The 10,707-nt window shown below is 38.9% G+C and overlaps 2 protein-coding genes across 2 annotated transcripts; both read right to left on the minus strand.

The window, feature by feature from the left end:
- Nucleotides 1-8,340: 8,340 nt before the first annotated feature.
- Nucleotides 8,341-10,383, minus strand: LOC127802645 (pentatricopeptide repeat-containing protein At4g26680, mitochondrial-like). Its single transcript, XM_052338580.1, has one exon. It carries the CDS (start codon nt 10,306-10,308, stop codon nt 8,740-8,742), a length of 1,569 nt encoding a protein of 522 aa, XP_052194540.1. The 5' UTR covers nt 10,309-10,383; the 3' UTR covers nt 8,341-8,739.
- LOC127802171 (pentatricopeptide repeat-containing protein At4g26680, mitochondrial-like) lies at nt 8,740-10,308 on the minus strand. Its single transcript, XM_052337875.1, has one exon. The coding sequence runs from the start codon at nt 10,306-10,308 to the stop codon at nt 8,740-8,742; it is 1,569 nt and encodes a 522-aa protein (XP_052193835.1).
- Nucleotides 10,384-10,707: the final 324 nt, after the last annotated feature.

The raw sequence follows: 10,707 nt of genomic DNA on the forward strand, positions 1-10,707 counted from the left end.
GTATCCTAATTTGAAATTAGAAAACTATCCAAAAAACAAGATTTAGAAACATTCTAAAAACCTTAAGCATTCTAGAAGCAGTCATGGATCGTTGCTTTGCTTTCTCTTGAACTTTCACACGCCAACACTCCCCCTCGACCTGGTGTATGAATATCCATCATTCCCAGCTTGCATACTAGATCTTCAAATCTTCTAATTGTCAATCCTTTTGTTCGAAGATCAGCCACCTGCTTCTCGGATGGAACATAAGGTATTTGAATTATACCTTTTTCAAGCTTTTCCTTTATAAAATGCCGGTCAATCTGAATGTGCTTAGTCCTATCATACTGCACAAGATTATGAGCAATACTTATACCTGATTGGTTATCACAAAATAAGTTAATTGGCTCATTAACAGCAATCTTAAGATCTTCTAGAACAATTCTTAGCCAAAGCAATTCACATAGGCTGAGTGCCATAGCCCTGAATTTAGCTTCAGCACTTGACTTTACCACTATACTTTGCTTCTTACTTCGTTAAGAGATCAAATTCCCACATAGAAACATGCAATATCTAGTAGTAGACCTTCTATCCATTAATGATCCAGCATAATCTACATCTGTATAGCCTTATATATCCAAAGTACCACATGTTTTGAACAGAATTCCTTTTCTTGGGGTTGTTTTCAGGTAGCACAATATTATTCTTACAGCCTGCATATGATTCTCAGTAGGACACTGCATAAGTTGGCTTACTAAGCTCACTGCATAGGCAATATCCAGCCTGGTGTGTGACAAATAAATTAACCGGTCTACTAGCCTTTGATACCTCCCTTTGTCCACTAGTGGACTGTTGGTATCTCCTCCTAATTTAGTATTAGGTTTCATTGGAGTGCACACTCATTTTCCTCCCAGCAAACCTATTTCTTTTAAGAGGTCTAGTATATACTTGAGTTGAGATAGAAAGATACCTACTTTGGAGTATGCCACTTCTATTCCCAAGAAGTATTTAAGTGATTCTAGGTCTTTGATTTCAAAGTTCTGAGTCAGCTTGCTGCTTAGAACCTTCTGTTCTTCCATGTCATCTCCTACTACAATAATATTATCCACGTAGACTAGGAATGCAATCACCTTTCCCTCCACTAAGTGCTTAAAAAAGAGAATGTGGTCCCCCCTACTCTGTTAGTATCCCATAAGCTTCATGGCTTTGAAGAACATATCAAACCAGGCTCTTGCTTGAGGCCATAGAGAGCCTTTTTCAATCTACACACTTCATCTGCTTTTCCTTCCTTGAATCCTGGTGGTTGTTCCATGAATACCTCTTCTTCTAAGTCACCATGAAGAAATGCATTCTTCACATCTAGTTGTTGTAGTTGCCATTCATAGTGAACTATTAGGGATAAGAGAATCCTCATAGTGGTCATCTTGGCTACTGGAGCCAAAGTCTCCAAGCAGTTAATCTCATATGTTTGGGTATAGCCCTTGGCCACCAATCAGGCCTTGTACCTTTCCAAAGATCCATCTGCATTATATTTTAAGTTGAAAATTCATCTGCAACCCACTGGAACCACCCCCATGTGTTATTCTTCTCCAATGCTCTCATTTCCTCCTACATGGATAGCTTCCATTTTTTATCCTTTAAGGCCTCGTCCACCGACTTAGGAATGACAATGGTGTTTAGGGAAGTTAGGAAGCTTTTATGCCTTTGGGATAGCCTGTGATAAGAAAGATAGTTGGCTAGAGGATGTTGAGTTCAACTTTTAACCCCTTTTCTAATGGCAATAGGGATATCCAAATTAGTAGAGTTAGAATGAACAGGATTAGGGCTAGAATGATCAAGGTTTGGGGGACAAACCATTTCAATATCCTTGCTGAGGTTGAGAAACAGGCTATTGTTTTTTGTGGTACACAAAAGGGGAGCCTTTGAACTTTACTAGAGATGAAGCCTCAGTTTTACTTGCTTAGTCAGGGCTGTGGAGATCACTTGGAACAGATGAGTGATGATCATTATCAAAGATAAGTTCTAATCTAGTAGCTATGGTAGGTTTTGATGTCTTGAAGGGATTAAGTCCAGACTAGGAATGGTTGAACCTTGGCCACCTATCAATTGATTCTCCCCCTGGGGACCAAGGTTAGAAGAACCAAAAAAGGGTTGAGACTCAACAAAAGTTACATCCTTCAAAACAAAAAAATTCCTAGTAGATTGATGATAGCATTTGTAGTCTTTTTGGGTAGGAGAATAGCCAAGGAAGATACATCTAAGAGCCCTAGGGTCCAGCTTGTCTCTATCTTGTTTAGGAATGTGAACAAAGGCTACACAGCCAAAAACTCTTAAGAGAAAGGGAATTATGCAGACGAATGTCAAGAAATGAGAGGAAAAACACTAAAAAGGACTTTGATGACCAAGAATTTTAGAAGGCACTCTATTGATTAGGTAGGCTGCAGTGAGGGTTGCCTCTTCCCAGAAATTCTTAGGAACATTATGATGGTGGAGGAGAGTTCTAGTGACATTTAGGAGGTGTCTCATCTTCCTCTCAACCACTACATTTTGTTGTAGAGTGTTGATGCAGGAAGATTCATGGATAACCCCCTTTTGTTAGAAAAATTGATGCAAGTGTTGGTTAAAATAATCCCTTGCATTATCAATTCTAAATTTCAGAATAGGAGAGCCAAATTGAGTCAAGATCATTGTATAAAAGTGAGGCGAAACAATACTAACAGTAGCCTTGTCCTTTAGAAGAAATACCCAACTCATTCTAGTGTAGTCATCTATAAAAGAGATGAACCATCTAGCCCTAGAACAATTGGGAATCCTAGATGGCCCCCAAACATTAGAATAAATTAATGCAAAAGGGTGAGACGACAGTTTATTGCTAATAGGATAGGAGACTCGATGATGCTTTGAAATCACATACATCACAATGCAGGCTACTAGGATCTAAGTGCTTGAACAAAACAGGAAACAAAGTTCGTAGTAATTGAAAATTAGGGTGTCCCAGCCAATAGTGATGAAACCAGATGTCAGTAAGAGCTGGATGAGACTAAGATGTGCAGGCTAGCTTAGGCTGAGTCCCGTTAGGCAACAAAGTCTTCCTCTTTAGAATATACAACCCATTCCTCTCCTCAGCAACACCAATCATCCTCCCATGTCCATTTCATGAAATTCACAACCACAAGTGTGAGGAGAAAAAATAACACGACAATTGAGATCCTTAGTGAGTTGATAAACAAAAATTAAGTTGGTTGACAAGTTAGGGATATGTAAAACCTACTTGACAGGAAGATTAAGGCTAAGAGTGACCCTGCCCTGACCCTTTATAAGAATAGATGTCCTATTGGCAATGATTATTTGTTTTGGAGTTTCAAGAGACTTATAGGTGTCAAAAACAATGGGATTATGGGACATGTGCTCTGTAGCCCTTGAGTCTAGAATCCATATGTCATCCTTATTGGTTTTTTGAGGTCGTTAAACAATTAGAATAAAAGCTATTACCTAGAAGGTTACATTGTTGGGCAATAGAGCATGATCCATCCTAGATGGTTTTCAAGAACACCTTGAGTTTGTTGATTTCATCAGCATTGGTTAAGCTCTAAGTCTACCTTTTCCACAACCTCTTCTTACTTGTTGGAAAGATAGGCTTGATTCCTAAAGGGCATGTTTCTGAACCCCCCAATTTTTTGTAGCACAACCTCCTTCCCATGCAACTTGAAGCAGGTTTCTCGAGTATGTTTAGGTTTTTACAGTAGGAGCACCACAAACCTTCCTTCCCTTGTGATTTAGAATGCCCATCAATCCTTCCTTATTGAGATCTAAACTTTGATTCTTCTCCTTTATTAGTTAACATGGCTAATCCTTCAGAACTGGTTTCTCCTAGCATGGCTATTCTCCTATTCTCCTCACTTCAGACAACAAAAAAGACTTCATTGAGAGATAAAAGCTTTTCTCTTCCAAGAACTTGAACTCTCACCTAGTCATACTCGGTGTTGAGTCCAGCCAAGAACTCCACAATTCTCTCTCTTTTAAGAATAAAATTGAGGGTGGTTGCATCTTCACCACATACCATTTTAATGTCTTGGTAGTGGTTAAGCTTCAGCCAATACCCATTCATCTTGTTATAATACTCAGTGACTATTAATGCCCCTTACTTAATGTTACTCAATTTCATGTTAACCTCAAAAATAACCGAAGCATCCTGGACTTTAGAATAAGTACCTCCAATTGTCTCCCATATGTCTTTAGCAGTGGATAAAAACATATAATTTTTACTAACCTCTGGCTACATGGCATTCCACAACTATGACATGATCATGGAGTCTTCTATATCCCAAGCTGGGAACTCGGGATCTACTGCCTTAGGACATGGAACCGTTAAGTGACTTAGCTTTCCTCTTTCTTTTAGGAAGGTCTTTACCAACTAAGCCCACTATAGGTAATTCTGTCCATCTAATCGGTAAGATTGATGCATCCCAGGTAGATCGTCAGTGGGCAGACCTCCCATTAGAGTATCAAACGTGTTACTCTCTCCTAAGGTCATAGATGGAGCAATCTCAAAATTTTCAAGCATGATTGGAGCGATATATGGAGTAGAATAGTGCAATAAACAGTGTTTTAAAAGGCATTAGGCGTTAGCCAGGCTTGGCGCCTGGGGGGCCTAGGAAAACTGCTGTTTTTTTTTTTTTTTTTTAACTTTGTGATATAATTTGATGTTATTTTCAATTAAATCAAAGTTGAAAAGCATCAATAATGCAACATAAACCAATAATACAACAATAATGGAATGACAAGTGAAATATAGAATTAAGCATGAGAAAACAATTGTTGTAAATCAGTTCTAGGTTCAAACTTCAATAAGACAAAAGCAACAATAATGCAACATAAACCATACTTGAAGAATCTAAGTATCTAACTATCTAATTGGAATTCTTCCTCTCCATATTCTTCCAAGACATGATCTTCATCAGACTCAAAATCAAATTCATTGAGCTCTTACTCATCTTCTTCTTCTTCTTTTGATTGGAAATCATCTTCATGAAGCTCTCTCATCCTAAAACTTCTTCGAGGTTGAAGCATCTCGTCTGCTCCGGATGTTTCATCAATCACTTTCCAAGTAAGCCCCGTACCAGGCTCAATTTCTTCATCATCTCCTCCTTCAACAATCCATCCTTGTGCATTGCTGGCATCACTAGCAAGTAGCACATCAACATTCCTTTTCTTCTCCCTCTTTTGCTTGTTCATCAGTTTTGCATTAAATTGGACATAGACAAGATTGTTCAATCGATACACATCCAGTCTATTTCTTTTCTTCGTATGTATCTACATAAATAAAATAAAAGTAATATGAATTTAAATGATAAATAAGTTATTGATATTAAAGAAATATAGTTCATATTTTCATAGGGATAATGACATTAAAATATTAAAAATGTTTTAAAATATGCACTAACCCCTTCAAAAGTGCTCCAATTTTTTTCACAACCGGATGAACTACTGGTTAACGAGAGGATTCGTGTTGCCATTCGTTGCAAGTTTGGAGTTTGATTTCCATAAGTCATCCACCATGTAACTAGATAAGTTTCCATAAGTCATCCACCATGTAACTACACAAGTTAACAAGTATAAAATAAACAAATTTATACACTAATACACATTAGGACCTAAGAAAAGGATTAAAGGAATTTTATACCTGGATTATAATTGTTATCATTTTTTGCACAGTCTTAAGCTGCCCACACTTTTCCAAAAGCTTCCTCTTTACGAGTATACTTTGGCAACTCAACATTTATGACATGACCTTGCAATTCAAAATGATCATCACCATGATAAAACATCTCCACACAATTAAAAAGCCCATCCATCACTTCATTATCAAGATATATAGTCTTATTCTTGAAAAGGTATGAGGGATTCAAAAGGTAAGCCGCCAAATGTAATGGACTATCTAGCCTATCTTTCACCCTTGCTTCAATAATCTCTATAACAGGCTGATAGTTTTTCTCAAGATTATTTAGGGCCTCCTTAATATCTTCCTTTGCTTGCTTAATCTCTCCATATAAAAAACTCATAGAAAGCTTTCTATCTGCATCAACAATTCGAAGCACCTTCACCAAAAGTGCAAAAACCTTAAGGCATAAAGTTACACTATTCCAGAAAGCAATGCTCATCACAGTAGCATATATTGCTTTCCCTTTAACATTCTTTGATCATTTACACTCCTCCCATTTAGAGCTGGTAAACATTGACCTCAATTGGGCCTTTTTCTCCATCAAACTCTGCAAAGTAAGGAAAGAAGAAGCAAATCTAGTGACTCTCGATCTCACTATATCCCTTTTCTTCGTAAATGACCTCATTAAGGACAAGGTCTTATGGTGTGCATAAATGAAGATTGTCAAACTCTTTGCCTGATCAATGACTTTCTTATATCTTGGCATTTTTCTAATACTTTCAAGTATCAAATTGATGGTGTGAGTAGCACATGATGTCCAAAAGATATTTGGCCTCTTCAGCTTCAATAATTTTACCAATCCTATATTGTTGGCAGCATTGTCGGTTACTACTTGGACAACATTTTGTGGCCCAACTTGCTTCAATGCACTTGTCCACATACTCAAATATGAGTTCACTTGTATGTGCTTCGTCTGATGCTTCTTTTGAAGAAAGAAAAGCAGTACCCATGCTAGAATTAACACATAGATTCATGATGCTCCTTCTTTTTCTGTCTGTCCAAGCGTCTGTCATAATGGAGCACTCTTCTTCATGCTTCTTCAGTAAGTTTTTCATTCTATCAACCTCTTCCTTTAATAACGGTTCCCTCAACTAGTATTGACTAGGAGGTTTGAACCTCGATCCAAATTGACCAACCGCCTCAACAAACAATTTGAAGCTATCATGATCTATAGCATTGAAAGGTATACCAGCTTCGTACACCCATCTAGCACAATATCCTTGTACAGTCTGTGTTCTCTCTTTAAACAGTGCTTCACTAATATTTTATTGCCTTTGTGTCATTCGCGAACTCAAACAAATTTCAGGACTAATGGAGCTTGCAAACTTATCTATAGGTTCAAAAGTATGAAGCGCTTTTTTGCTCCCTAACTCTTCCAATTCATCTTCATCATCCACCCATTTCCCCTTGTCAGAAATATTAACCGAGGATCTCATCATATCTCCCTCTTGCTTCTTTTTCTTCTTCTTACTCTTTGCCTTGGCAATAACATTCTTGCATTTAGCTTTATCATCCAGAGAAGATTTTGGACATGCAGAAACATTTCCAGAAATGTGGCCGATGTGTTCTTTGACTCTGTAAACTCCTCCAGACATAATTTTACCACACAACTTGCATTTAACTTTATCCATATTCTTTGGATTAATTAACATTCCATACTCCCATCCGACATCATTTGATTTCCTTTTAAGAACTGAGGCGGCATCGGACGATACTTCCGTATTCTCAATTCCATCCGACATGACTTTCTTTTTTCTTCTTTTTTTTCCTAAGTAAATTGACATTGAATGATTGAATTAAAATAGACAACTAGGCTAACTAGCTAATAAACAAAGCCAAGAGCTAACAATAGCCCCAAGCAGCACCACTGTAACAGCAAGCAACAACAAAGGCAGCTTGCTACATTTGTTGCTTGCTTGCAAGTTAGTAAGTTACAAATATTAATTTTTTTTAAACATTAATAATAGTAATTAATAAATATTTGAATAACAAATAATCAAATATTAATATAAATACTAAATTAAATAACAAAAAAATAAAAAGAAAACAAAAGAGGGAGAGACAACAGCAACGTTGCTGCTGTTTATTGGCTACTGCTTACCGAATGAGGCGGAGGGTGAGTGAAGAAGATGAAGCTGCAAGAGCAAGAGACAACCAGAGTGTGGCAATGTGCGAGCACGAGATGGTGGCGACGGTGACTCTGCAACTGTAAGAGACGGTGGCGGCGACGACTCTGCAACTACAAGAAACAGTGGCGGCATGCGAGCACAGAGAGACGATAGTGACGACGATTCAGCAATAGACTGTTGGTGGTGGTGTGCGCAAGAGAGAAAGGGAAATTGACGAGAGAAAGGGTAATGGGTAAGAGAAAACAAAACACTAATAAATTTATACTAAATGCTTCACGCGGCCCAGGCGGCCAATTTGGCCATAATCGGCCAGGCAGTTCATGCGGCTAGGCATCCGCCTAGGCGCCGCCCGGTGCCGATTAGCCGGGCCAGTGCCTAAGGTGGCCGATTTGGCCATAATCGCGGCAGCCAGCGGCCGCGTTTTAGTTCACTGGCAAAGAAGGTAGAATAGTAGTTGAGGGAACCAATGGCCGGGGAATGGAAACGAAGGCTAGAAAAGGGCACAAAGTGCTAGAGGCCGGAATAATCTCAGAAGCAAGGCTCTGATACCATGAAAGATTGGATGGAAATGCTTGAATATTTCATTAACATACAACCCTAGTTATAGGGTTGAATATTTACAACTTTTAGAAAGATTACAACAAGGAAATATTACAAGAAAACACATTAGGAAAGCATCCTAATTTGAAACTAGGAAACTATCCAAAAAACAAGATTTAGAAACTTTCTAAGAACCTTAAGCATTCTAGAAGCAATTGTGGATGGCTGCTTTCCTTTCTCTTGAACTTTCACACATCAACAAAAAATAATTCATAATTATGGAAAAAATAAACTCTATTCTAAAATAAAAAGGCTAAAAGACCTCACAAGCTGCCTTCATTTTCTTTTCCAAATGCCAACAACCCTTGGTCAAGTGATACTACTATTAGTTTTCTCAAAACCCTCTGGCAAGAGGTGTCTAGCTTCCATCTCTTTGCACAACCTTGCAACCAATTTGTCCTTTCCACATTGGCTAAGTCCATGGCACAGCTCTGATAACATTGTCAAATCAGGAATCATTGACCTTTCTAACATATCCAGCAAGACTTGACCTCCTCCATCAAAATCCTCATTCTTGCAGAAGGTAGAGAGCAACATGTTGAAAGTTTGTTCATTTGGCTGACAACCACACTTTACCATACTCTTGTATAGTTGAAAGGCATGCTCAGAATTCTTCTTGACACACTGCCCGACAATAAGGGCTGAAAAAGTTGAGGAGTTTGGGGTTAATTTTTTGCTGTCAAGCTCTTTAACCAGGTATGCAGCTTTCTTTGTCTTCCCTTCCTTGCATAGTCCAAAAATCAATGCATTATAAGTCAAGATATCAGCTCTGATTCCCTTTCTTGACATTTCCTCGCAAAGCCATCTGCCCATCTCAATATTACCCACCTGGCTGTAACCATTTATCAATGTATTATAGGTTATGGTATTAGGAGATACATTCATGCCCTTCATCTCATTAAAAAGTTTAGTTGCTTCATGTAATTTCCCTTCCTTGCAGAATCCATGGATGAGTGTATTAAAAGTAACATCATTGGGGCTTAAACCACTCTTCTGCATCAAATTCTTCAGCTTCATAGCAGTATTCAGAAGGTCCAGGTTACAGTGACCAGCAATCAATGAATTATATGATACAACTGTCGGGGCACAACCCATACCCTCCATCTTTCCAAACACCTCAACAGCCTTTTCCAGCTTTCCCAATTTACACAGAGCACCAATGAACATATTCAAAGTGTAAATATTTGGCGAAATCCAAGACCGCTGCATTTCCTTATAAAACGCCACTGCAATATCTGCCCGATTCAAACTTATCAAGGAACTAAAAAACGCATTGCAAGACTCAACGGTCGGGTGAAATCCATACTCCTTCATCCAACAGAATGTATCAGTGGCATTCCTGAACTTCTTCATATGTGCACAGGTCTTGAACAGAGTGTCAAAAACACGCGGGGAAGAATCGCATACTCTGTAAGAGTTAAGGATGGCCTCAAACAGCTTAGAAGGAATATCTATCTCATCAGATTTCAGAATGTTCCTCAAAATAGACTCTGCAGACTTAAATTTCCGATTCTTGGTAAGGATATGAAGAATTATGGAATATGTTTCCAGGGTATGGAATTTCGGTTTTTGGAGCTGAACCCAGTCGAAGAATTCGAGTGAAAGAACATAATCTTTCTGGACCTTCAACAGAATGTGCTGAACTCTAAAGGGACTCAGACCTGGGACTAATTTGCCGAGCTTAGGCCAATCAGAGTGTATGAGGTGGCTGTGAGCAACAGTCACATAATCAAGATCTTGCCCTCTGGGTTCAATAACTGTTCTATGGGGCAATGGAATTGGGTTTCGATTCCTATCCTTTAATTTCCTGGGGATGGTGTCTTTCTTAGGCGAATCAATCAACGTTGAAAACCGACGAAATACCCTGTGATAGTTCATGTTCTTTTTCTTTTCCCCCGCAAACCTTTGGATTATTTGATAATCTGAATTGCAAAATGAGAGACTCTGACCTTGTTTGAAGAGTTCTTCAGAAGGCGCGAGAACTGGAGCTTGAGGAGTTGAAAGAGGGCTGCCGATGAGGCCAGCAATGCCGCGGGAGGTTGGAGACGAAAACAGAGCTCGGAGAGTTGTTGCTTTGTCCGTCCTCTTGCTTCATCTTCTACGTCTTCCCCGTGGCTGTTGGCGCAGAGTGGTGAACGACAACCTAGTTCCCCTCCTATTGCTCTCGAACTAAAATGGAGCTCGTTATGAACGATGATTTTAGGAATTGGGTCGGGCTGATTCGGGGTCGGATTGTACGAACATGGTGATCCGAATGAAATGAGAGGCGAAGCACTT

Source organism: Diospyros lotus, chromosome 5 (assembly GCF_014633365.1).
Source record: "Diospyros lotus cultivar Yz01 chromosome 5, ASM1463336v1, whole genome shotgun sequence".
NCBI classification, from domain to species: Eukaryota; Viridiplantae; Streptophyta; class Magnoliopsida; order Ericales; family Ebenaceae; genus Diospyros; species Diospyros lotus.